The sequence below is a fragment of the Haliotis rufescens genome, unplaced genomic scaffold (assembly GCF_023055435.1).
Source record: "Haliotis rufescens isolate VD_foot unplaced genomic scaffold, xgHalRufe1.0.p SCAF_14, whole genome shotgun sequence".
Classification (NCBI taxonomy): Eukaryota; Metazoa; Mollusca; class Gastropoda; order Lepetellida; family Haliotidae; genus Haliotis; species Haliotis rufescens.
Genome location: NW_025963824.1, coordinates 14,959,690 through 14,986,807, shown reverse-complemented (window position 1 = coordinate 14,986,807; position 27,118 = coordinate 14,959,690). Strand labels below are relative to the sequence as shown.

The window sequence follows — 27,118 nt, the reverse complement described above, 5'->3', positions numbered from 1 at the left end:
TGCTGGAATATTGCTAAAAGCGGCGTAAAATCAAACTCACTCACTCACTCTCACTCACTCATAACACATATATGAGGGATATATCAATTTGATGTGTGACCAACTATTATTTGTAAACATATTTTGACTTAGCTTACTCTTGAAAAATAGCCATAATTTGGATAACTATTTTCAAATACAAGAGTCTTTCTGCAGAACAATGTAACAGTAACGTTGCCTCACTTCCGTAAAGGCGACCATGCTTGTCGTAAGAAGCGACTAACGGGATCGGGTGGTCATGCTCGCAGTCTTCGTTAATGCATGTCATCGTATCCCAGTGGCATGGATCGATGCTTATGATGTCAATCACTGGATTGTCTGGTCCAGACTCGCTTATTTACAGACAACGGTCATATAGCTGGAATATTGCTGAGTGCGGCGTTAAACAACAAATAAACAAACAAAACAACACATGTATTCAGTGCTAAATAATACGAATAAACGACGCTATTCCAAATCTCAAACTGGTATTTTCTCCAGCAGGTAATCCATCACCTGGTCCGGCAGAAACGATTTCAGAAATATGTAAACCTGAAAAAAGGTAGAACTGAATAAGTAATAAAACTATGGAAGGGGAGACATTAGTTGTACATACATATCTAACCTGTCAGAACCGGGGTGACAGCCCTTCTTGTATTCTCAATGAAATATACATGTTAAGAAGATTTGTTGGCAAGGAGAAATTTTGGTCTCAATGTCAAATAACGTGGTTTCAGAATTCCATCAATCCTAGTGCCTACCATTAACGGTAGAACATATCTACATGTACAACTCAAACAACTAATTTTTCATTTAGAGTTCCTTATTTCAAATTCACATATACCCGCTTTGAAGAGCAGTGACATTCGAGATGGCGGCAAGATTGAGGTATTTAGTTCATTATTTTTCGCCATTAATGGAACATTCTTTGCATCCGTTAACCAACGTGTTCATTTGCTATGGTTGGTTGGTTGTTTGGTTTGTTGTTTAACGCCGCACTCATCAATATTCCAGCTATATGACGGCGGTGTGTATATAATCGAATCTGGGCCAGACAATCCAGTGATTAATATCATGAGCATCGATCCACGCAATTGGGATCGATGACATGCATCAACCAAGTCAGCGAGCCTGACCACCCGATCCCGTTAGTCGCCTTTTACGACAAGCACAGTCGCCTTTTACGGCAAGTATGGGTTGCTGAAGACCCATTCTACCCCGGATTCATTTTCTATGGACCCATGTGACGTCGTTTCGTGACTTCATAGTATACATGCGTGAAGTACTCGTATGGCGAAAATTCTCCATAATGTTTCATTTCGACAATTTCGATAAACGTTCATTTGGAAACGACGGCAGTAGCCGCAGGTTTCATATATTTAGTATTTCGCGCCAATAACCGACAACACAAGAAAATTCGGAATATGTAATCTCCATATTTTGCCATTAAACGCGTAGATTATAAATAAGTAACTACGATGGGACCGGCAAATCGCTGAGACGCTCACACCTACCACACGGAGGTCAACCATTGAAGTCGTTCCCCCGATTAGATATCTCGGGCTGACCTTGACCTCTATCAACTGACGTTCCATGACGTCAAGGACGATGTCACATGACTTAGGTGAGTGTTTCACAGAGATGTATTTGTCCTTGACAGCCTGTTCTGCCACTTCCTGTGGGTAGGCCTTCCTGACGTCATCACTGGCTGAGTTGAATCCATCAAATAGTCTCTTTCTAAACATTTCAAACTGCATAAACAGAAATAAAGAAAATCCAGATCGGGAGAATGACAGTCGGAATGTGTTTTAAAATCATGCAACCTCGAAAAGGTCAGCACGGGTCGTTACGACTGAGTCCGTCAAAATAGTCGTCTATCGCTCTTCAGAAGGACATTTGAAACAGGAGATACCTCCGATATCCCATGGGAAGTACTGTCATACAATCTATTAGACATTCAAGAGTTTTCTTTTGTTCAGGTTTCAAAGAATGAATCGATATTTTTCAAAGTTCCAATTTGAGTGCAGTAAAGCGCGATGAAGCTACTTTTTGATCAGCTAATGTCATTTCAATGGTAGGTCAAAGTTCGCAAGGTGGCACGGGTGTCCCAGTCGTCTAAGGCGCCGCGATTCGCTGTACAGAGTTGCGTCCCTTGGGCACGCCAGAAACCTATGATTGTGGGTTCGAATCCCGGTTTGCCCCGATTATGTTTCTAGGTTTGTCAGCACCATACCCGTGCTCGTGGGTTTCACCCAAGTGGTAAACGTCTGAGACCTGCATCACTTCGGGCTTTCCTCCCACATTGAGCTGACACGCCGCGATATAACTTGAATACTGTTAAAAGCGACGTTAAACCAAACTCACTCACTCACTCAAAGTTCGCGAAAGGTCGTGCCATGTTATGAGATGTCTTCAGATATGTGTCTGGTCTAGTACAAGCAGTCACATACACACATGTGCATGCACGAGTCTATATAAGTGCAATAATCTTGGACGCGATGCTAAACTTCATTTACCTCTCCAGATGATACCAACATGTGGTGCGTTTAATTTACTAAGCAGTTATGAATTATGCAAAATAAAACCTTGAATCTCAGACTAGATTACAAATCCGATCGCTGTGAGTGAGTGAGTATGGTTTTACGTCGCTTTTGGAAATATTCCAGCAATATCACGGCGGGGGACACCAGAAATGCACTTCACACATTGTACCCATGTCGGGAATCGAACCCGTCCGATCGCTGTGACCTTGACCTTGTTTTTTATACACAGATCTAAGAGCATCACAAACATTCACGAAATTAAAAATCTATTCACAGTGAATATTTATATATTTCTATTTATTTGCCAGGTCTTTCAAAAATGGCAACGTTACACCAAAAGACGCCCCAAAAAGACATGCTGCCTGACATTTTCAAGTCTGGCATAATTGTTTTTTGAGTTTCCAAGATTTCAAACGATACAAAACACAGACTACACCTGCACCCGACCGTTCCAAATACTGAAACCAGACACAACCGGTGTACGTCACCGTCAACGTGCAAAAGCCACGACGTCAGGGTACGATTACACCCCATCGACCATCAGCGATCCTGATCTATTAGTCGCCTCAAACAACCAACAAGGACTTCCTTTTATTAAATGCCCGTGAAGAGATCACCCGTTTAATAAACATATAGAGGATTAACCACTGTGTTCGGTTGTTGACGAAATATCTACACACGAGTGATTAATCTGTCACGATTATAACGAGGCTTTGCTCTCAACATCCCTTGGCTTATTCAACGAAATTGCGCGTGGAGTTGATAGATCACTGAGAGGAGCTTATGCACACTCGGTGACCCCAGCAAACTTGTTGCTAGGCTGACGTCACATGGCATTGTTTCGCCGATGGATCTTGCAACAAAATTCCACAAATTAGGTACAACTCGTCTTGGTGTGTTGTAAGTGACTTGTAGCACGGGTTGCGACGGTCAATCCAAAATTGCGCGAGTTTGCGTAAAATTTAGTGACGTATAATATGACGTTAACTTTTAACGTTAACGTTTAACTTTTAATCTAATTGTTAAATTTGGGAATTTTCAAAGGCACATTAGAAATGTCAACTATTAATTTTCCGAATTTAGCAAAATGCGTTCTGTGTCCAGTTGTTTTTATGTTTGACAGTTACATTGTAATCTTTTAATTAAGTTATAAACATTTCTATTGTTTGTTGTTGTTTATTTACGTTATTACTCTTGAACACTGTGTACAACACTAAAGAAACATTGTAAGTTTGAAATTTCTCAAGTTAGTAGGCGAGGCTTGCTGATCTTGGCATCAGCCAATGGTAATAATCTTTAACAAACCGTGCTCTTACTACCATGATACAGGACCGCCTCCGTGGTCTTGTGGTAGAGCGTCCGCCCGGAGAGCGGAAGGTCCGGGGTTCGATCCCCGGCTGCGTCATACCAAAAGACGTTAAAAGATGGTACTTGTTGTTACCCTTTCTGGCGCTCGGCATTAAGGGGTTGAAACAAAGACTGGTCGGCTCGGAGTCAGTATACTGTGTCTGAGTGGGGTATTCATGTTAAACTGCGGCATGGTATCTCAGTGAGCTAGCACTATAAATCGGCATCAGTCCGGACTAGTACAAGCAGCCACACAAACACACACACGTACATGCACGTCGCTATATAAGTGCAATAATCTTGGACGCGACGTTAAACCCATTTCACCTCACCTCACCATGATACAGCATGGGTAAGATCTGAGATACCGCTCGCTACCCGTGCTACAATGTGACGTTATTGTAAACTTTGAGGTGCAAGGCCCGTTTACAAGGCGATCGTATTGTAGCGCAACGACAGTCATTAGTCTAAGTTAAAGTATGTGAGTTGCGATAGTCTTAGCCCTACGATAATTTTGTGAATACTAAAGGTGAACCTTTCTAGGGTATTAAATTCATACGTTTCAACTTTTGACGTGTTTGAAGTATTATTCTGTTAAGCTCAAGTGGACTATGCTGTGGATCGTGTAGGTGTCAGCCTATTCATACTCAACATTATAGCTAAAATGGATAGAATTATCATTAAACCGCCCGCATGTTATCAAAAATGAGCGGGCCACTGTAACTTGATAATGCCAACATATTGCTTGACGACGGGCCATTATCACGCCCGTTGTTATGTGACGTCATAGGATAGGGATAGGTGACGTCATATTCAACAGTGACGTCATCTGGTTTGTTCTATGACGTTTCCATATTTGTAAAAGTGGGTCAGTGACATTGGTGTCGGTTGCAGGGAATGTTTTAAAACGGATATTGTTGTTTCTTTTTATTTGATAACAAATTCCATCCATTTTAGCTATAATAACGGTAACGCTATTTTTCAGGGCATAATCATTTGCAGTTAATGGAAGACCTCGGGCTCCTGCAAATGATAATGCCCTGAAAAATAGCGTTACCCCTATAATTAAAGTAATAGATAAAATGCTAAACTCGCTGACGTGTAAAACTAATTTCGGTCGTCAGATACCACAACTATTCACTCGTTTCATAAAATTGGTGTTACACGGGAGCTCGTTGAGTATTCTATATTTAATTGATGGGTGAAATGTTTGGAAGTTAATCGTGTGAGATTTATATGACACATTTCGAAACGAAAACATGCATAGCATAGGTTGTTGGATAAGAACTTACGTTGTGTTCCAGAAGAATGGCTGTTGCTCCTCCGAAATGCGCCGGTTCAATCAGACTGACCTGGACCCCAAACCTCCTCATCTCGTGACGTAAAGCATCGGAGAAGGCTTCTAAACTGTACTTGGAAATGCAGTACGTCGCGTTACCTCCCCTTGCCAGACGGCCTCTTTCACTTGACACGTTAATTACCCGGCCTGAAACAGTGCAATCTATCAACGTCAGTACACTGCAAAATACAATTTGATTAAATGTAAACTAAATAAGACCTAACTTCTCGGTTTCAACAGTTTAATGTTGAAGGAAGCGATCTTTCATACACAAAAAAAACAAATCAAAATAAAGCTTTGTTGGCAGATGCTGATTAACGCCGCACTCAGCAATATTACAACTATGTGACGGCCGCCTTACCAGATCATGAAAGTGACAGTCGGAATGTGATTTCTAATTCGAAAACGTTAAAACGGTGTATTCCGAACGATAGTTACGGGCTTTACGACCGAATCTGTACAATCTAGACCAAATATTAGCCATTCTAGAACGTTCTTTTGTTCAGGTTTCAATTTTTTTAAGCGAGAATTTGAAATAAGTGCCGTAAAGCACGAAAAAGCTGCTTTCTGATTTGGCTAATGTCGACTTCGTGTCAGTAATTCCATTGGTCGGTCTGACGTGACCCGTAATGGGAACTAAGATCTGATTTTAATGAGATTGCGGCGACCGGTTCATCCCGGCGGTCATCAGAATTAGCATCTTCTGACCACGCTATACCTATTGTTTCGTCACCTTTAGCCTGCCTCACTAGCGGCAGGAACGCTTTGGACACTCTGATAGCCCCGAACAGGTTGACCTCGCACACTTCCTTGTAGAACTTTATGCTGCACAGCTCGACCGGACCCCCGCCGTCAAGTACTTTCTTTTCTCGTATTTACCTGACGTTTTCTCAATCGTGGCCCATTTTTTTTTGTTATTGTTATTGAATATTCATTGTACGTTTAAGAAATGATATACTCTAAATCTTGAAATTAACGCGAGCGTGAATTAAATGCGAAAAATGCGAGTGGCCTTTGTTCGCATATATGAAACTTCACATTGTCTCCAAAATGACTATCAACAATAAGACGGCCTCATTGTCCCTTTTGGCTAGGGGCCACCAGTCGCATTAATTTGACGACGCATTAGGATTTACAAGATACAAACGTTAATCTCACAGCGATGAGGTTTTTATACACAAGCTTAACTTAACAAAAATATTCGCTACGGAATATTTCGTACAACTATTTTCTAATGTGCACAACTTATCATAATAATAATATAATAATAATAATAATAATAATAATAATAATAATAATAATAATCTCTTGATCGCGAATGGGACGCGAAAATTTCGCGTTACTGTCGCGATCGTGGGACGCTCGCTGCTCATAGCTGATACATTGCTGTTGCCATCATCTTCGCGTCTCATTCGCGTTCGAGAGATTCTCTTTATTTGATCAGTAGAACAAGCGGCCTCGTTTGCGCAGTAGGTAGCGCGTCAGTCCCTGCAAACAAAATGCACAACAGCAAGTGGCCTGGAGATCCGGCATAGAATAGGTCTTCAGCAACCCATGCTTGCTGTAAACGGCGACTATGCTTGTCGTAAGAGGTGGCAAACGGGATCGGGTGGTCAGGCTCATTTTGTCAATCCCTGGAGTGTCTGGTCCAGACTCAAATATTTACAGACCGCAGTCATATAGCTGGAATATTGCCGAGTGCGGCGTTAAACAACAAACAAACAAACAAAGATACCAAGAGAAGCTTAACTATGGTACTTGTTGTTACCCTGCCTTGCGCTCAGCATTAAGGTGATAAAACCAGGGCCCTGTTCCACAAAGCGATCTTAGCGTTAAGATGATCGTAACTCCCATACTTTAACACAGGCCTACGGTAGTCGTAGGGTTAAGAGCACTTTGTGGAACAGGGCACAGGGCTGGTTGGCTCGGAGTGGGTATACTGTGTCAGAGTGATCATGAGGTATCCATGTGGCGTGGTATCTCAGTGGTCAAGCACTATAAGACCAGCGTTAATCCTGACTGAGCACAGGGTAACAACAAGTACCCTCATTTAACGTTATTCGGAATGACGCTGACGGGACATCGACAACAAACAAATAAACAAACAAACACAACAGCAAGTATTCCCACCCGTGCTTCTGCATCGCTCCTGGACATACTTGAGAGCCTCCGTCACCTCGCCATCCTTTGTGACATCCATCTACAGGACGTGCATCCTCTCCCCAAAGGTGGCCTGTAGGGCCCGGGGACCCTCCGTGTTGTCGTTCAGACAGCCGGCAAACACCGTGAAGCCGAGTTTGTGTGCGCGGGTCGCCAGCTCATTTCCCAGCCCTCTCAGGACAAAACAAGACAATATTACAAATAAAGTGATTGCAGGATGAATTGGCTTTTTATGCCTCTTTGAACAGTATTTGTCAGCGTGTCAGTTCGGGAGCACGAAGAAGTGATGCAGAACTTAGACTTGTACCAGAACACGGCTGCAACGTTGCCTAATCTACGAAAGCCTATCGGGGTCAAGTGAAATATGGAAAATAAATGAAAAGAAATTCGTTATAACGGAAAAAAAATTCGTTTGTACGGAAATAATTTCGTTATAACGGAAAAACTGATTCGTTATTACGTAAATAAATTCGTTATTACGGAAAAGATTCGGTACAACGGAACTTATTTCGTTATATCGATTTTTTTTTACGAAATTACGAATCTTTTTCCGTATTTGTAATAACGAAATTGTTTCTGTAATAACGAATCCTCGTTCCGTTATAACGAATTTATTTTCGCAATGAAGGAACTTTCTTTCGTAATAACGAATTTATTTTTGTAAAAGCGTATGTCAAGTCCACTTTTTTAATTGTGGACTTTCTTTTGCCAGGCAGATTCTGCACTTATACCAGTGGGAGATCACATTCGCGCAATGCCAAAAATGAGTTTGATGTTTTCCGTGCATGAATATATTATTATTATTATGATATAATCTGACCTGCATCACACCCTGTGATGAGAATGGCCTTTCCTGTGGGATCGATTTGACTTGGAGCCTCGGATTTGAGGAAATACACCCCCGCAGCGTAGAGAACGCAGCCTGTCACTATGCACCAGAGAATGTAGTCGATGAAGTAGTATACCAGCGCCGTAAACACCGCTGTGGCCGCCACAGGGATATATTGCAGATATACTTTTGCCGGGGGCGCCATCTGTGAACGAAGCAAATATCAAAACACAAAATTATCAACTCCCTAAACAGTCGACTCCTCTTGAATCTGCTCGTAGAGCGAGAAATTAGAGGTTCGAACCCGGCTGCGTCATACCAAAAGAGACCCGTGAAGATCCGGGGTAGAATAGGTCTTCAGCAACACGTGCTTGTTGTAAAAGGCGACTATGCTTCGAATCCCAATTGCGTGGCTCGTGCTAATGATGTCAATCATTTGTCCAGACTCGAGTATTTACACAGACCGCAGTCATATAGCTTGAATATTGCTCGGTGCGGCGTTAAACAACAAACGAACACCAAAAGACGCTTAAGTATGGAACTTGTTGTTACCCTGTCTGGCACTCAGCATTAAGGGTTAAATCAAGGACTGGTCGGCTCGGAGTCAATAAAATGTGTCAGACTGATCCTGAGGTATCTATGTTAAGCTGTTGCATCGTATCTCAGTGGTTGAGCACAATAAGACCGGCGTTAATCCTGACTGGTAACATGCAATTGCTTATTTTATCCCGAGCACAGGGTAACAACAAGTACCATCATTTAACGTCATTTTGAATGACGCTGACGGGGCCTCGACTCACAGACATTCTATTTACTAGACCACGAGGGCGGGTTGTAAATAGTCGAGTCTGGACCCGACAACCCAGTAATCTATGCTGTGGGAACCGAACCACGCCCCTAGCTGCGATGACACGCACTCAACCGAGTCACCGACTCTGACCCCCCTGTCCCGTTATTCGCCCTTCTGACAAGCGTCGGTTATTGAAAACAAATGCTAACCCGGATATCGATCTTCACGGGTGATACTCATGCTTTCACCCTTATTCAGTGAAATGTTCTTGAAAACAAACAACTTAAACAAACAAACAAACAAATAACAACTTCTGAAGTCTGCACAGGGAACGACCATGCGTCCCCCTTCGGGTGGTGTCTTCTGTTAGGACGGCCTAATTGTTGCAAGAGGACCATTTGTGGACTCCGAAATGAGGAGTCGACTATTTTTTAGCAGAGCAGTTGTTTTAAGGACATCGTGTGAACAAGTTTTTTGGGCAAAATATTGTTTTTAGTATTTTCTGGAACAAATTATTTTGTTAAAACTAATCCCATGCATCGCCCCTAAATATCCAGACCGCCTCCGTGGTCTAGTGGTAGAGCGTCCGCCTTGAGAGCAGAAGGTCCGGGGTTCAATCCCCGACCGCGTCATACCAGACATTAAAATATGGTACTTGTTGTTACCCTGTCTGGCGCTCGGAGCCAATATACTGTGTCTGAGTGGGGTATTCATGTTAAACTGCGACATAGTATCTCAGTGAGCTAGCACTATAAATCGGCATCAGTCCGGACTAGTACAAGCAGCCACACACACACAGGTACACGTATATATATATATATATATATAAGTGCAATAATCTTGGACGCGACGTTAAACCCCAATTCACCTCACCTTGACGTCCATAATCTCTCCTTCGTGTTTAATTTCAACAAATTTCAACAAGTATATTCCACTATCATGTGAATGTACATGCGTCATTGTGGAAACAAATAAAAAACATATCTCATGCCTCATACCTTGTAAAAACATGATTCATGATGTTGGTTGTCAACATAATCTGTCATGCCCTTTGACCTAACATTTGACCTGACCTAATTTTAATTCCCACTCCGTGTTTGGTTTCATCGATACCACCATAGGACTATAGCTGATCTCAGTCATATAACTCAAAAGCAATGTCGTGTCGAAATTATACCACTTTTACACAGATTTCAAACATTGTTGAAATACCGTACGTCAAAAATGGTGATTGTTGTTACCCTGCCTGGCGTAAATCATTGTAAATACAGTAAACTACGGTTATAACGAACTCAAAGTGTCCACTGATATCAGTTCGACATAACCGTAGTTCGTTATAAGCATATATACAGCAAATGACCGGGACAAAAAATGTGTGTTATATCCATCAGTTCGTTATAAGCGTGTTCGTTATAAACGTAGTTTACTGTATCTTGAATGCGGCGTTCAGCCCCATTTCATTTCATAACCTCAGATCACCCAGCGATTGAACAATAGCTGCTCTGACAGGGGTCCCATGTCCGCGCATGTAGCTTCACACACTGTAGCCTCAGATCACCCAGCACTTGAACAATAGCTGCTCTGACAGGGGTCCCATGTCCGCGCATGTAGCCTCGCACACTGAAGCCTCAGATCACCCAGCACTTGAACAATAGCTGCTCTGACAGGGGCTCCATGTCCGCGCATGTAGCTTCGCACACTGTAGCCTCAGATCACCCAGCACTTGAACAATAGCTGCTCTGACAGGGGTCCCATGTCCGCGCATGTAGCCTCGCACACTGTAGCCTAAGATCACCCAGCACTTGAACAATAGCTGCTCTGACAGGGGTCCCATGTCCGCGCATGTAGCCTCGCACACTGTAGCCTCAGATCACCCAGCACTTGAACAATAGCTGCTCTGACAGGGGCCCCATGTCCGCGCATGTAGCTTCGCACACTGTAACCTCAGATCACCCAGCACTTGAACAATAGCTGCTCTGACAGGGGTCCCATGTCCGCGCATGTAGCTTCACACGCTGTAGCCTCAGATCACCCAGCACTTGAACAATAGCTGCTCTGACAGGGTTCCCATGTCCGCGCATGTAGCCTCGCACACTGTAGCCTCAGATCACCCAGCACTTGAACAATAGCTGCTCTGACAGGGGTCCCATGTCCGCGCATGTAGCTTCACACGCTGTAGCCTCAGATCACCCAGCACTTGAACAATAGCTGCTCTGACAGGGGTCCCATGTCCGCGCATGTAGCCTCGCACACTGTAGCCTCAGATCACCCAGCACTTGAACAATAGCTGCTCTGACAGGGGTCCCATGTCCGCGCATGTAGCTTCTCACACTGTAGCCTCAGATCACCCAGCACTTGAACAATAGCTGCTCTGACAGGGGTCCCATGTCCGCGCATGTAGCTTCTCACACTGTAGCCTCAGATCACCCAGCACTTGAACAATAGCTGCTCTGACAGGGGTCCGATGTCCGCGCATGTAGCTTCACACACTGTAGCCTCAGATCACCCAACACTTGTACAATAGCTGCTCTGACAGGGGTCCCATGTCCGCGAATGTAGCTTCACACACTGTAGCCTCAGATCACCCAGCACTTGAACAATAGCTCCTCTGACAGGGGTCCCATGTCCGCGAATGTAGCTTCACACGCTGTAGCCTCAGATCACCCAGCAATTGAACAATATCTGCTCTGACAGGGGTCCCATGTCCGCGCATGTAGCTTCACACGCTGTAGCCTCAGATCACCCAGCACTTAAACAATAGCTGCTCTGACAGGGGTCCCATGTCCGCGCATGTAGCCTCGCACACTGTAGCCTCAGATCACCCAGCACTTGAACAATAGCTGCTCTGACAGGGGTCCCATGTCCGCGCATGTAGCTTCTCACACTGTAGCCTCAGATCACCCAGCACTTGAACAATAGCTGCTCTGACAGGCTCGTGGCATGGTATATCAGTGGGCTAGCACTATAAAATCGGCATTAGTCCGGTCTAGTGCAAACAGACACACACACATGGGCAATAACATCACAGGTTAGAAGATAAAGGATAACTTTGAATAGATAATCGGGTCATCTTTTTTTGTTGTTTGACATCTGTGGCAAGTATAGTGAGGAAACTGGAAGAATCAAAACACGCCTACTGTGGGAAGATGCATAGAACCAAATGTCTAACGCAAGCTGTGTAAATTAAAACAATAACATTTCAAACCTGGAAGGATTATTTCAAAAATGCTTCTACATATTTTTAGTCGTGTTCTGTACCTAATCCTACGGAATAATCAAGTGTTTATGACATTGTAGGATATTGACATGTTGTTGGAGGTATGAACTAAAATTACTTTAGCGGTATGCTGTAATCATGAAAATACACGTTGGGGACAAGTGTTACTTGTACAAATCCCCCCCCCCCCCCCCCCCCCATGTCCAAAAAAGTTAAATACGGCCTTAATATCAATACGCACAATTTTTTTCCCTCCTAAATATTAAATTTGACACTTGCAATAGGAACTACTAACACCCTCTATTTCAGCAATAGCGTCCAGACACCAATGCTTGTTTGGATTCGCATCCAAGACTGGCCCTGATGATGTGACTAGTGGTGTACCCATGCTCGTGGTTTGATATTAGCCCTGATAATGTTTGTAGTGGTGTACCCATGCTCTTGGTTTGAGATTAGCCCTGATAGTGCTCTTGTGGTGTACCCATGCTCGTGGTTTAAGATTAGCCCTGATTATGTTTATTGTGGTGTACCCATGCTCGTGGTTTGAGATTAGCCCTGATAATGTTTGTAGTGGTGTACCCATGCTCGTGGTTTAAGATTAGCCCTGATAATGTTTATTGTGGTGTACCCATGCTCGTGGTTTGAGATTAGCCCTGATAATGTTTGTAGTGGTGTACCCATGCTCGTGGTTTGAGATTGGCCCTGATAATGTTTGTAGTGGTGTACCCATGCTCGTGGTTTAAGATTAGCCCTGATAATGTTTATTGTGGTGTACCCATGCTCGTGGTTTGAGATTAGCCCTGATAATGTTTGTAGTGGTGTACCCATGCTCGTGGTTTGAGATTAGCCCTGATAATGTTTGTAGTGTTGTACCCATGCTCGTGGTTTAAGATTAGCCCTGATAATGTTTATTGTGGTGTACCCATGCTCGTGGTTTGAGATTAGCCCTGATAATGTTTGTAGTGGTGTACCCATGCTCATGGTTTGAGATTAGCCCCGATAATGTTTGTAGTGGTGTACCCATGCTCGTGGTTTGAGATTAGCCCTGATAATGTTTGTAGTGGTGTACCCATGCTCGTGGTTTAAGATTAGCCCTGATAATGTTTATTGTGGTGTACCCATGCTCGTGGTTTGAGATTAGCCCTGATAATGTTTGTAGTGGTGTACCCATGCTCGTGGTTTGAGATTGGCCCTGATAATGTTTGTAGTGGTGTACCCATGCTCGTGGTTTAAGATTAGCCCTGATAATGTTTATTGTGGTGTACCCATGCTCGTGGTTTGAGATTAGCCCTGATAATGTTTGTAGTGGTGTACCCATGCTCGTGGTTTGAGATTAGCCCTGATAATGTTTGTAGTGTTGTACCCATGCTCGTGGTTTAAGATTAGCCCTGATAATGTTTATTGTGGTGTACCCATGCTCGTGGTTTGAGATTAGCCCTGATAATGTTTGTAGTGGTGTACCCATGCTCGTGGTTTGAGATTAGCCCTGATAATGTTTGTAGTGGTGTACCCATGCTCGTGGTTTGAGATTAGCCACGATAATGTTTGTAGTGGTGTACCCATGCTCGTGGTTTGAGATAAGCCCTGATAATGTTTGTAGTGGTGTACCCATGCTCGTGGTTTGAGATTGGCCCTGATAATGTTTGTAGTGGTGTACCCATGCTCGTGGTTTAAGATTAGCCCTGATAATGTTTATTGTGGTGTACCCATGCTCGTGGTTTGAGATTAGCCCTGATAATGTTTGTAGTGGTGTACCCATGCTCGTGGTTTGAGATTAGCCCCGATAATGTTTGTAGTGGTGTACCCATGCTCGTGGTTTGAGATTAGCCCTGATAATGTTTGTAGTGGTGTACCCATGCTCGTGGTTTGAGATTAGCCCCGATAATGTTTGTAGTGGTGTACCCATGCTCGTGGTTTGAGATTAGCCCTGATAATGTTTGTAGTGGTGTACCCATGCTCGTGGTTTGAGATTAGCCCTGATAATGTTTGTAGTGTTGTACCCATGCTCGTGGTTTGAAATTAGCCCTGATTATGTTTGTAGTGGTGTACCCATGCTCGTGGTTTGAGAGTAGCCTTGATAATGTTCTAGTGGTGCCCCTATGCTCGTGGGTTTGACAGAGTGGTAACACATCGGTCTGAATAAACCAATCCGATAAACGCGGGGTCTCGATCCGATCAATGTGCAAACTTGATTCCTTCTTCCCCAATAAACAGTGAGTTAGTGAGTGAGTTGGGTTTAACGCCGCTTTTAACAGTATTCCAGTTATATCACGGCGTGTCAGCTTAATGTGGGAGGAAAGCCCGAAGTGATGCAGGTCTCAGACGTTTACTACTTCAGTGAAACCCACGAGCACGGGTATGGTGCTGACAAACCCAGAAACATAATGGGGGCGAGCCGGGATTCGAACCCACAATCATAGGTTTCTGGCGTGCCCAAGGGACGCAACTCTGCACAGCGAATCGCGGCGCCTTAGACGACTAGGCCACCCGTGACCCCCAGTACAGTGAACTTACCTCTTAAATATATCATTTTAAAAATAACAGTGTATGATAAACATACTATTATAGTATGTTCGTGACGTAAAAGACTCATATAATGCATTTTTATATTCCTTACATGTTTACGACACAGAAACACACTCTCTAGTTATCATAATATCTATTCGTCACACATTCATCTCGAAACAAGCAAACAAGTCACGCGCCATGCAACACAAAAAACAGACGGGACAGAATCGCTACGCACAAATTAAACCCGTGAATCGGTTCGGCTTCATGTGTGAACGTGGGTCCGTCTGCTTATGACGTCAACACATGGTCCAAATTGTGTTATTAATGTACGCCGATTGCTGATTGTTCGCGCTGGAATGATATCGTGGGATGCCCTTATTCAAGACCACGGACAATTTCCAGTCAATTATCTGAATATTTTCAAGTTGATTACACCTGAAAAGAAAATATTATCCTGTTAATAAAATCGAATTAGCGAACACCTGGTGTCATCACTATTTGATAGTGATTCATGAACACATGTTCATGATATAGTTGGAATCGTGCAATGGATAATGAATATTTCTCATGAATAACGAATTGTTTTGCAGCTCCTCTATTTTCTTCTCCTTATTTTAATATACGCCTAAAAATGTATTGTCCTATGTTCATATGTATCCTGACACTATAAGTGTATTTTCGAAAAAATGAAATTAATATTTTACAATGATACCAGTTTTCCCTATTCAAACCATTGTAATTATTAAATAAATTAATTTAGATTAATAAAACTCGAAGGGTCATGTGGTTGGTACTTTAAATTGGTATATAAGTTAGGGATGTCGACAGTTGTTCGTGGACCAACATTTTGTTGATAACGTCACTAGAGCGTTTAGAGGCCCGTCACGATGTTGAAGTTGATTTGTGTCGTCGCTGTGGTCGGTTGTTCTGTCGCGGAGAAGCGGTGCCCACCCAAGTCATGGCGTGCAGAAGAAGTATTCCTTGGCTTGTATCTTCCCAAAGTTGACAACGTGTACCAGCCGCGAAAGGAAGGGGTAATTATCGTCATATAAACGTCATCGCACTGTTCTCTATGTGATATTCCAGGTACTAGGGGACACGGATGGCCCAATCGTCTAAGGCGCCGCGATTCGCTGTGCAGAGTTGCGTCCCTCAGGCAAGGGTTCGAATCCCGGTTCGCTCCGATTATGTTTCTAGGTTTGTCAGCACCATACCCGTGCTCGTGGGTTTCACCGAAGGGGTAAACGTCTGAGACCTGCATCACTTCGGGCTTTCCTCCCACATTAACCGTGATATAACTGGAATACTGTTAAAAGCGGCGTTAAACCCAACTCACTCACTCACTCCAGGTACTAATACACATGGAACAAATACCACGACATTAAAACAGTGTTAGACCATTCCGAACGTCCACACAAATCAACCTTAACTGTTGCATGGAACCGCCCTTTGAAAGAAGGAGCTATAGGTTGCGTTCTTACCATGCTTCCCTAAGTCTTGAATTAATGATATCAGAGAAAGACTTGAAAGCGAGTACATGTGGAAATAATACACTCGAGCGTCATTGTATGTCTTTCTACCTGACATCCAATGTTTGCACCCGGAGAGCGCAAGGTCGGTGGTCCGATTCCGGGCGCGTCGTACCAGAATCTTTTTGTTACCCTGCCTGATCATGACGTTGGGCGTTGGAGTCGGTAGTGTGCCAGAGTGGGGTATAAGCAGCACACTCGCACGCACGCACTCGAACGCACGCACGCACGCACGCACGCACGCCTGTCCGCACGCACACACGTGCATGCATGTCACAGTTATATCATTCTAATGTTGGATGAACACCGAAATCAACGAATATCTCGGACGTTGACTACTTTGGTGAAACCTACGAGAAAGAGGTGTTGACAGCTGGGGTTCAAATCAACTTTCATCGGATCCTGGCACAACTAGAGGGCTCAGGTCTGCACTTTGAATTGCAACGAATGGTCGTCATCGTAATGTCAGCAGCCTTCTTACCAAGTCCTCACAATCACAACCATAAACATACCCATGTTAAACTAAACCAGCCAGTACTACACGTTAGTGTAAACAGAAAGTTGTGTGAGTCAAGTGTCCGATGCATGACACGTTATCTTGCACTACAGCCTCATGTGGCAGAGTTTGACTTTTCATTATGGGTATTGTTGTAGTTCACCAATGTGTTTAGAGTAAACTACGGTTATATCGAACTCAAAGGGACCAGTTCGTTCTAACCGTAATTCGTTATCAGCTTATATACAGCATACATACAGCAAATGGCAGGGACCTAAAAAAACAGTTGGTTATATCCGCCAGTTCGTTATAAGCGTGTTCGTTATAACCGTAGTTTACTGTACATGTGTTGGATCTAGCACTACAGTCCGAGTGAGTGAGTGAGTATGGTTTTAGGCCGCTTTTAGCAATATTCCAGCAATATCACGGCGGGGGACACCAGAAATGGGCTTCACACATTTTACCCATGTCGGGAATCGAACCCGAGGCTTCGGCGTGACGAGCCAACGCTTTAACCACTAGGCTACCCGACCGACCCACTACAGTCCGAGGTAGCACATAGTTGACATGACATTTGATAATTACTATTGTTGAGGTTTTTATCTTACGAACGTGTCTTTCTTACGATTTCGGAAAGGCTTTCTTCACATTGATTAATTTTGGCATCCACAGTATTTTGATTTTTAGTTTTTTTTATCGTAAAGCAAAGAGACTATATAATGAGTGTTTTACACCACAGGACCACAGCCTGGTGTACTATGACGCTGACAACAAAAGGTCCGCCATCATCTCGAATTTCACTGTTGGCTCAAAGACAGGGGATAACAAATTCATCTTCGACTACACTGCAGTAAGTATACTCTGTATATAACGAAGTTGGATGTAACGAACTTTTGCTATGACGAAATCATTCTAACCTAACATGAGTGGTGATTGAGGAGACGGACATTCTGTGTTTCAAATTAAAGTTTTATTTAATTTTGGACCCGAACGTGCAGCGCTACACTGAAAACTCAGTCAAAAACTGCTTTTCATTAATTTTCTATTACATTCTACCATGATACAATGAAACCCGACCTCCTTGGTATTAGTATCCTAAGACATATGCGTGAGGCCGTATGGATGGAAGCCAATGGTTTGAGTCGATTGTCGATGAAATTTATGGAAACTTGTGGGATTGGGCTTAAGACTGTATAATATTTTGCTGCTCTCCATTTTATGAAACATGTTTTCATCCCCCACCCCTCCCCGCACCCCCCTCCCCACCCTCAGTATTTTAGGCGACAAAACCTCTCACGCTGGCCTTTGTTCATACCCCAACCCCAACCCCCTTCCCCTCACCCCACCCTCACCATCCCACCCCCACCATAAGCACCGTATCTCCCTGAGTGTGTGAGTGAGTTGGGTTTAACGCCGCTTTTAACAGTTTACGACTTATATCACAGCGTGTCAGCTTAATGTTGGAGGAAAGCCCGAAGTGATGCAGGTCTCAGACGTTTACCACTTCGGTGAAACCCACGAGCATGACTATGGTGCTGACAAACCTAGAAACATAATCGGGGCGAACCGGGATTCGAACCCACAATCATAGGTCTCTGGCGTGCCCAAGGGACCACAAGCCTAGACATTATCGGGGCCAACCGGGATTCCAATAGACAATCAATCGTTTCCAAGGGACGCAACTCTGCACAGCTAATTGCGGTGCCTTTGACGATTGGGCCACCCGTGTCCCCGTGTCTTCCAGAAGAGATCTGACTTAAACTCTTTAATGTATTACTTTTTTAAGCTATGGGGCATCGTCAATACGGCACGGGTATCTATGGGCTACGGTCGTCCATCCCCCGTGAATATATACGCCCGCTTTGCCGTGAAGTGATGATGTGTGTGTAGTGTGTCAGTTACTGAATTATGGCCGTGTATAAGTCCCGGAGGTCAATTGTGTCTAACTCGGTGCGGAAACGGACGCCGGAGCAAAGGGGGCACGGGTGGCTCTGTCGTCAAAGGCAGCGCAATTAGCTGTGCAGAGTTGCATCCCTTGGAAACGAATGATTGTCCGTTGGAATCCCGGTTCGCCCCGATAATTTCTAGGCTATGGTCCTGAGTTTCATCAAAGTGATAAACGTCAGAGCCCCGCATCACTTTGGGCTTAGCCCTCAACCACGATGAAACGATGTGATATAGCTAGAATAATGTTCAAACGGTGTTAAACCCAACTCACTGAAGCAATCTCTAGAGAACGATGCCGTAATGCGATATAAGCTGGGCGCTCATTGGCCTGAGTACTCACTGGTGTCCAATTCGCTGAAACAAGGGCGTTGTTGATTGGCTGGTTATGAAGCGTCTGTATGTGAGGTGAGGTGAACTGGGGTTAAACGTCGCGTCTAAGATTATTGCACTTATATAGCGACATGCATGTACGTGTGTGTGTTTGTGTGGTTGCTTGTACTAGTCCGGACTGATGCCGATTTATAGTGCTAGCTCACTGGGATACCATGCCGCAGTTTAACATGAATACCCCACTCAGACACAGTAAACTGACTCCGAGCCGACTAGTCCTTGCTTTAGCCCCTTAATGCCGAGCGCCAGACAGGGTAACAACAAGGACCATCTTTTAACGTCTTTTGGTATGACGCGGTGGGGATCGAACCCCGGACCTTCTGCTCTCTGGGCGGACACACAATGTTACGTAAGCTGGGTTTTTACACCTTCAAGCACTTTCCCTGCAACGTCACGATGAGGGACACCAATATAGGGATTCGAACCCGGTCCTTGGGCTCAATGAGCAGACCTTAACATGTGTAGACCACATCCGCTATCTAACAGTGTCTTACTTCTAGTATGTTGTTTTCCACTGATACGTTTTCCAGTCAGTCGAAATTGTAATATGAATATACATACATGTATCTCAACATGTCATGAACAATTGTGCTGTGTAATTTATAAGCTGGGGAAGTGAATTGTAGAATTTATAATTTACAATTAATTTCATGTGGCAGAAACGATCAGCTCAAACATTGCCCGCTATGGCTTTTAACTCCTCCTATGTAAGTGTCGATATTTCTTACGATGTGTAACATCAATTTGGCATATGCAAAAGAAATCCCATGCATGGAATGCAATAATAAGTGCCTTTTTTAATGTAAGTAATTTCGTTAGTCAGTTCGACTAATTGTGGTAAGGTCGGATGATGCTTCCTGTTGCAATAACATTACGTTTGGAACATTGTAGGGGGCGGGACATTCTTACAATATTCTTCATATGAATTATTTCAGCTAGCTTATCTTGACCTATTTAGATAATAAATTAAAATCTTCTATCTGTTGTAACTGCTGTCCATATCACCTGTTCTCACTCACTGTTCCGCAGGGTGTCCCTTCCCGATCCGCTCGCCATATTCCGGAATCTGCCCCGTGATGTGTGGAGGTGATGACGGACCTGGCTGCCCTGAAGGTGATGGCTACTAGATCAGCTTGGTATTAGTGTCTGCGTGTGTGCAGCCGTGTGTTGTGAGTCTTGTGGCGGCAGTGTTTGTTTGTTTGGTGTTTAACGCCGCACTCAGCAATATTGCAGCAATATGACGTTGGTCTGTAAATAATCGTGTCTGGACCTGACAATCCAGTGATTGACATGGTCAGTATCGATCCACGCAATTGGGATACGATGACAAGTATAAAACAAGTCAGCGAGCCTGACCACCTGATCGCCTCTTATGACAAGCACAGTCGCATAGCAAACATGGGTTGCTGAAAACCGACTCTACCCCGGATTTTCACGCGTCTCTTGCAGTGATAGTGATGTATACCTCGTACTATTGTACAGACATTGCCAGTCCTGTAGTGGCAGTGATGCTTTTGTGAAAGTGTCGTACATGTATTGTCACGACAGTGTTGTACATGTATTATCAGCCTCGCAGTGACAGTGTTGTACAGGTAGTATCAGCCTCGTAGTGACAGTGTTGTACAGGTAGTATCAGCCTCGCAGTGACAGTGTTGTACAGGTAGTGTCAGCCTCGCAGTGACAGTGTAGTACAGGTAGTATCTGCCTCGCAGTGACAGTGTTGTACAGGTATTATCAGCCTCGCAGTGACAGTGTTGTACAGGTAGTGTCAGCCTCGCAGTGACAGTGTTGTACAGGTATTATCAGCCTCGCAGTGTCAGTGTTGTACAGGAAGTATCTGCCTCGCAGTGACAGTGTTGTACAGGTAGTATCTGCCTCGCAGTGACAGTGTTGTACAGGTAGTGTCAGCCTCGCAGTGACAGTGTTGTACAGGTATTATCAGCCTCGCAGTGTCAGTGTTGTACAGGAAGTATCTGCCTCGCAGTGACAGTGTTGTACAGGTAGTATCTGCCTCGCAGTGACAGTGTTGTACAGGTATTATCAGCCTCGCAGTGACAGTGTTGTACAGATAGTATCTGCCTCGCAGTGACAGTGTTGTACAGGAAGTATCAGCCTCGCAGTGTCAGTGTTGTACAGGTAGTATCAGCCTCGCAGTGACAGTGTTGTACAGGAAGTATCTGCCTCGCAGTGACAGTGTTGTACAGGAAGTATCAGCCTCGCAGTGACAGTGTTGTACAGATAGTATCTGCCTCGCAGTGACAGTGTTGTACAGGAAGTATCAGCCTCGCAGTGACAGTGTTGTACAGGTAGTATCAGTCTCGCAGTGACAGTGTTGTACAGATAGTATCTGCCTCGCAGTGACAGTGTTGTGCAGGAAGTATCAGCCTCGTAGTGACAGTGTTGTACAGATAGTATCTGCCTCGCAGTGACAGTGTTGTACAGGAAGTATCAGCCTCGCAGTGACAGTGTTGTACAGGTAGTATCTGCCTCGCAGTGACAGTGTTGTACAGGTATTATCAGCCTCGCAGTGACAGTGTTGTACAGGTAGTATCAGCCTCGTAGTGACAGTGTTGTACAGGTAGTATCAGCCTCGTAGTGACAGTGTTGTACAGGTAGTGTCAGCCTCGCAGTGACAGTGTTGTACAGGTAGTGTCAGCCTCGCAGTGACAGTGTTGTACAGGTAGTATCAGCCTCGCAGTGACAGTGTTGTACAGGTATTGTCTGCCTCGCAGTGTCAGTGCTGTACAAGTATTGTCAGCCTCACAGTGACAGTGTTGTACAGGTATTATCAGCCTCGCAGCGACAGTGTTGTACAGGTATTATCAGCCTCGCAGTGTCAGTGCTGTACAGGTAGTGTCAGCCTCGCAGTGACAGTGTTGTACAGGTATCATCAGCCTCGCAGTGGCAGTGTTGTACATGTATTATCAGCCTTGCAGTGACAGTGTTGTACAGGTAGTATCAGTCTCGCAGTGACAGTGTTGTACAGATAGTATCAGCCTCGCAGTGACAGTGTTGTACAGGTAGTATCAGCCTCGCAGTGACAGTGTTGTACAGGTAGTATCAGTCTCGCAGTGACAGTGTTGTACAGGTAGTATCAGTCTCGCAGTGACAGTGTTGTACAGGTATTATCAGTCTCGCAGTTACAGTGTTGAAAACGTCAGTGTTATTCACGAGCTGATGCTGTCAGTCTACCTTGCTGTTGTATGGCAGATCCACATTACCCTGTATATTGAGTATGATGCAGCCAATGAACTACCTCCCTGCTGTCGTTTATCCGATGATGTTCCGACTTTTTTCTGTTCTCCCACAGGAACGTTGTGCTGCGGCACCAACTGTGGAGGAAGCATGTGTGTGGCCCCGGTACAGCCACGTGAGTTGGACCATCTTCATCCTGACAGTATGTGTTCTACTAATTTGAAATGATCCACTTGAAATGATCATCTTGGTATTCAACTTATACGTAGGGGTGTTGCTAATATTGAGGAGGATGCCGTCTTATGTAAACACTGTCATGTAATTGAGGATGAACTTCATGTTATATACAACTGTCCTCTTTATGCAAGTCGGCGGGAAATGTATATCCCAAAGACAGTTAATCATAATTATTTTTGTTTAGAAAGACTCTGTCAAGTATCCGAAAACGATGCAATGATAAATTTTGCAAAATTTCTAATGTACGTGTTCTCAACACACACACACAAAAAAGTATCAATTAGGTAACTCTTAGATAAATAAAATGTAAATGTATTTTGTACAATGGGTCAAATGGCCTTATACAAATAAATCTGTCTGTCTGTCTGTCTGTCAGTCTGTCTATATGTAGACACATGTTGTCTTTGAAGACTCAGATAGGATTGTTTTCTTCCTGACATAATATGCTCCACAAATTTGAATGCAATGATCATGTTTCGATATGTGGACCCATATTGTCGTGGTGCACTCACAGAGTCAGTAAATGAGTTGTTGATCAAGTACATAATAAATAACTCAATTATTAACGTGACATGTTGTATTGTACTGTGGTCGATACTGCAATTTGTTTTAGAAAACCACTTCCTCTTTGAATAAAGAACGAGTCGAACTTTGTTTCTGGGAAGGGCTGGGTGTGGTTGTGGGAGTGAGGTTGTGGGTGTGGTTGTGGGTGTGAGGTTGCGTTTGTGAGGTTGTGGGTGTGGATGTGAGGTTGTGGGTGTGGTTGTGGGTGTGAGGTTGTGGATGTTGTTGTGGGTGTGAGGTTGTGGGTGAGGTTGTGCGTGAGATGTTGTGGGTGTGGTTGTGGGTGTGAGGTTACGGGTGAGGTTGTGGGTGTGAGGTTGTGGGTGTGGTTGTGGTAGTGGCTGTGAGGTTGTGGGTGTGGTTGTAAGTATGCTTGTGGGTGTGAGGTTGTTGGGTGTGAGGTTGTGGGTCTGAGGTTGTGGGTGTGGTTGTAGGTGTGCTTGTGAGTGTGAGGTTGTTGGGTGTGAGGTTATGGTTGTGGGTTTGGTGTGGATGGAAGTGGTTATGGTGGAGATGGGAGGGTGATTGTTGTGGATGGGGACGGACGTATTGTTTTAGCGACAACATATGCCGCATATTTTCTGCTGCAGGTAGAGCCAGGCATATTAAACATATTTACATCAAGACATCCAACATATCCAGCGAACTACTTTGTTAGTTTAACCAAGCCAAATATTGTTTTCAATTAATTTCATGAACAGTTTTTCATTTTTATAATCCCAAGATATCACATGGATTTACAGCCTCATGTAAAGCGGGTAAAATATGGAAAGATATGCTCTTCCATCAAATAAATTTTGTCTGAGCTAATCTATATGCATACCTTTGTTCCGGCTGGGAAATATACACATTCAATAACTGGCAAGAATCCAAATAAAAACTGACATTGCATTTGGTTTTCCGAAGTCACTGCATAATATTAACTAACATCTGTTTTCCGGATGAAACTGGGCTATTTGCAAATAATGCCATCAACAGCCCCATCGTTGCCATTTCCTCAAAGTGGTTTGTGTGTGTCTTGTTTGACGCCGCACTCAGCAATATTCCAGGTATATGACATCGGTTGGTAAATATCTGGAGTCTGGACCACACAAACCACAAATCATCACGAGCCTCGATCTCCGCAATGGGAATACGATGACATGCATCACGCCTGACCACCCGATCCCTTTAGTCGCCTCTTACGACAAGCATAGTCGCCTCTTCTGACAAGCATGGGCTGCCGAAGAACTCATTTCCTCAAAGCTTGACCGCCTTAAGTTCTTACAACATTACTTCCAGACCTTGACCCAAATAAAGACAATTTCTTTATGACTAAACAATTCCCTCGGTCTAAGAATTATTTTGTTTGACAGATTTAATTTAAAACGCATGGTTATTCTTATATCGGCATATCAAGAACGAAACATAGCTTTCTCTACCTCAGTGTATGATTGCTGGTAAAAAGGTTCTAAGCCTAACTAACTCTCAACTTTGGGCCATAACAAGTAAACATGTCAATGTAGTACACTGATTGAGTAGTTCATTGCACGTTTGTATATTAGTGACAGTCAGTTGAACGTGATATGGGTCCAAATGGACAGAGAAACGGAAAAGAACGAGTACCGTACAGTCATCAAGTTTCTGACTGTAGAGAAACGTGTTCTCCAAGGTATTCATGAGAGCATGTCACAAGTGTATGGGAATAAGTGCCCTAGCCATTTCACTGTTTGACGTTGTACAGCTGTGTTGAAGGATGGTCTTGACAATGACCCGAGGTCTGGACGTCCTTCAACTTCCATCAATTAAGATTCAATCAAGGAGAAAGACGTTTTACCAATGTCGAACTTATATTGTCATATACCTAGGTAACGCGATCTCAGGGTCGGGTATCAAAACAGAACCTGATGTCGATGATGTCAATTGCTTTCATGGATTCTCTTGATACTTAAGACGTTTTGTATGTCATCAATAATTTTTATGACTACTTGTACGGCAACTCATTCACTGAAAAGACTGGCAACACTACTCTCACTTATGCCCTCAGTTCCACTAAGTTTGATGCAAACGGGCATCACTGGCATGCATAACTTGCCACCTATGACTTCTCGCTTGAGTATGTAGGAGTGACGATGGAGAATGTAAAGTAATTTAAATCTCATCAAGTGCTGTGGGGACACTATCCCTAACTAGACCACCTAGTTGTATCATGGTAGAGCGTCCCCCAGAGAGCGGAGGCCAGGAGTTCGATCCCCGGCTGCGTCATACCAAAAGACGTTAAAAGATGGTTATTGTTGCCTTGTCCGCCGCTCAGCATAAAGGGGCTAAAAACAAAGACAGGTCAGCTCTAAGTCAGTATAGTGTGTCTGAGTAGGGTAATCACGTAAAACTGCGGCATGGTATCTCAGTGGGCTAGAACTATAAATCTGCATCAGTCCAGGCTTGTACAAGTAGCCCTCCACACACACGTGCATGCACATCACTATAGAAGTGCGAGAAGTGCGGGATAAATACCACCCCATCTCACCTCACTTTCCCTAACTGGGGAGGTGATAATTTGCATGTTGGCAGTTGATGGTATGGCACCTCCTGACAAGATCCCTCAATTTGTTAGAATTGTATATACACGTCCACCCTGGAGGTTCTAACATCGGATCTGGATCTGCATCTATTCTCCGCCAGTAGGACTCGCTCACTATCAAAGATGACCGTCTTCCAAGGCAAAAACTTACATATGTTGTAGCATCCTACTGTCAACCGAGTCTGGAAGATATGATAAATTTATATATGACAGCATATTAGTGGACATATATATAGCATATGTTGGACATCGTATTAGTGACAAGACCATGGCTTTATTTAAGACATGGTTTTACTGGCGGGGAAAAATATTAGCTGCTGCCAGAGGTATATTCCTGAATTGAGCATGCACCTTTAGTTAGCATCGAAACCACTAAACCTATGGAGATGGTGTTCATCGCCTGACTCAGCTTGGGACCCTTCTCTTGTGGTTGTGGTTCGGTGAAATGGCGTTGAGTATCGCGTCCAAGTGTGGTTATCGGAATTCCCTGTTCATTACAGCTCATTTCACAAAATATGCCTTTGCCATCACCACTGGCAACAAAACGGCACATACTACAGTCCAAGTACTGTTTGATCACTGCAGCATTCCAGAGATTTCGCACTCTGATCAAGGCTGGCACCTGAAGGTGATATCCCCAGACAGTTGTGCAGCATATTGGGCATACTGGGACTACTATATAGCATGATGGGTAATGGACAATGCAAGCGGTTTACTGACTCAGATGCTCAGTACTCGGGAGAAACAGCACACGGCAAAGAAGAAAGATCATCTTTCTCACGTATTGTATGCCTAGAACTGTTCACTCCCTACTTACTCGTGTTTGGCCGACATCATAGGCTGTCTGTTGACTCTGCATTTGGTACAGCACTGACCAATATTTCATCAGCTAATAACCACTTTTTGCGGCTCTAGTGAGGAAATTGCATACTGCATAATCTGTCGAAAGAGGAGTATTACATGACATATTCTGAACTTCAAAATCTGCCTCATGTTTTGACTAGACGCCCAGTGGCTGGGCATAACATACCACGCCTGGCTACACATATCTTTTAAAATAGCCAAAAATGAGACAATCCATGCATTGTCAAAGAGTCCCCCATTACAACCCTTCTCTCTGTATAGTTGTTTACAGTGACCACACCGAAATTGTACACTTGAAACCTCCACCTAAATGAGCTTGCAGTCAATATGTATCAACAATATTGGAGGAAAACAACAAACGTAACCATTTATAGCATGGATCATTAATTATCTCGATGATAGAGGATTTGTCATTGAAATGGGAAAAGTTGTTGGTCATCATGTGACCTCAGGATATCACCATGGAATAGCCTATCACGGACGCTAATTCAATCATATACACGATACGATACGAATAGTCTCACATGGATTTCTCAGCATATTTCTCTGAAAAGAGCAATAAAAAAAACAGTGCACAGAATG

The 27,118-nt window shown here is 43.9% G+C and overlaps 4 protein-coding genes and 1 long non-coding RNA gene across 5 annotated transcripts; 2 read left to right on the top strand and 3 right to left on the bottom strand.

Annotated features, from left to right (window-relative positions):
* Positions 1 to 443: 443 nt before the first annotated feature.
* Positions 444 to 1,867, bottom strand: LOC125379262. The gene is made up of 2 exons (XM_048395525.1): positions 1,533 to 1,867; positions 444 to 570 (listed from the first exon to the last, which is right to left on the bottom strand). The coding sequence occupies exons 1-2, from the start codon at positions 1,773 to 1,775 to the stop codon at positions 499 to 501; spliced, it is 315 nt and encodes a 104-aa protein (XP_048251482.1). The 5' UTR covers positions 1,776 to 1,867; the 3' UTR covers positions 444 to 498.
* A 2,538-nt stretch (positions 1,868 to 4,405) lies between these two features.
* Positions 4,406 to 7,447, bottom strand: LOC125379200 (D-beta-hydroxybutyrate dehydrogenase, mitochondrial-like). The gene is made up of 4 exons (XM_048395426.1): positions 7,378 to 7,447; positions 5,981 to 6,115; positions 5,201 to 5,394; positions 4,406 to 4,411 (listed from the first exon to the last, which is right to left on the bottom strand). Exons 1-4 carry the CDS (start codon positions 7,445 to 7,447, stop codon positions 4,406 to 4,408), a joined length of 405 nt encoding a protein of 134 aa, XP_048251383.1.
* Positions 7,448 to 8,477, bottom strand: LOC125379261 (17-beta-hydroxysteroid dehydrogenase type 2-like). The gene is made up of 2 exons (XM_048395524.1): positions 8,228 to 8,477; positions 7,448 to 7,578 (listed from the first exon to the last, which is right to left on the bottom strand). The coding sequence occupies exons 1-2, from the start codon at positions 8,439 to 8,441 to the stop codon at positions 7,448 to 7,450; spliced, it is 345 nt and encodes a 114-aa protein (XP_048251481.1). The 5' UTR covers positions 8,442 to 8,477.
* A 7,117-nt stretch (positions 8,478 to 15,594) lies between these two features.
* LOC124117917 lies at positions 15,595 to 18,655 on the top strand. Its single transcript, XM_048395425.1, has 3 exons — positions 15,595 to 15,788; positions 17,519 to 17,629; positions 18,566 to 18,655. The coding sequence occupies exons 1-3, from the start codon at positions 15,642 to 15,644 to the stop codon at positions 18,653 to 18,655; spliced, it is 348 nt and encodes a 115-aa protein (XP_048251382.1). The 5' UTR covers positions 15,595 to 15,641.
* A 1,454-nt stretch (positions 18,656 to 20,109) lies between these two features.
* Positions 20,110 to 22,914, top strand: LOC125379260. The gene is made up of 2 exons (XR_007220653.1): positions 20,110 to 20,229; positions 22,427 to 22,914. It is a non-coding gene; the product is annotated as an uncharacterized LOC125379260 (long non-coding RNA).
* The last annotated feature ends 4,204 nt before the right edge of the window (positions 22,915 to 27,118 follow it).

Excerpts from the sequence above, each read along its gene's own strand:
- LOC125379262 (XM_048395525.1), bottom strand. The coding sequence starts at position 1,775 with ATGCAGTTTGAAATGTTTAGAAAGAGACTATTTGATGGATTCAACTCA. Across the intron at positions 571-1,532 it reads CAATGGTTGACCTCCGTGTG|GTTTACATATTTCTGAAATC; the intron begins GTAGGTGTGAGC and ends ACCTTTTTTCAG.
- LOC125379200 (XM_048395426.1), bottom strand. The coding sequence starts at position 7,447 with ATGGATGTCACAAAGGATGGCGAGGTGACGGAGGCTCTCAAGTATGTC. Across the intron at positions 6,116-7,377 it reads GGAGCGATGCAGAAGCACGG|AAAAGAAAGTACTTGACGGC; the intron begins GTGGGAATACTT and ends GGTAAATACGAG. Across the intron at positions 5,395-5,980 it reads GCTAGTGAGGCAGGCTAAAG|GCCGGGTAATTAACGTGTCA; the intron begins GTGACGAAACAA and ends GCACTGTTTCAG.
- LOC125379261 (XM_048395524.1), bottom strand. The coding sequence starts at position 8,441 with ATGGCGCCCCCGGCAAAAGTATATCTGCAATATATCCCTGTGGCGGCC. Across the intron at positions 7,579-8,227 it reads CATCACAGGGTGTGATGCAG|GGCTGGGAAATGAGCTGGCG; the intron begins GTCAGATTATAT and ends TTGTCCTGAGAG.
- LOC124117917 (XM_048395425.1), top strand. The coding sequence starts at position 15,642 with ATGTTGAAGTTGATTTGTGTCGTCGCTGTGGTCGGTTGTTCTGTCGCG. Across the intron at positions 15,789-17,518 it reads ACCAGCCGCGAAAGGAAGGG|GACCACAGCCTGGTGTACTA; the intron begins GTAATTATCGTC and ends TTTACACCACAG. Across the intron at positions 17,630-18,565 it reads TCATCTTCGACTACACTGCA|CTATGGGGCATCGTCAATAC; the intron begins GTAAGTATACTC and ends TACTTTTTTAAG.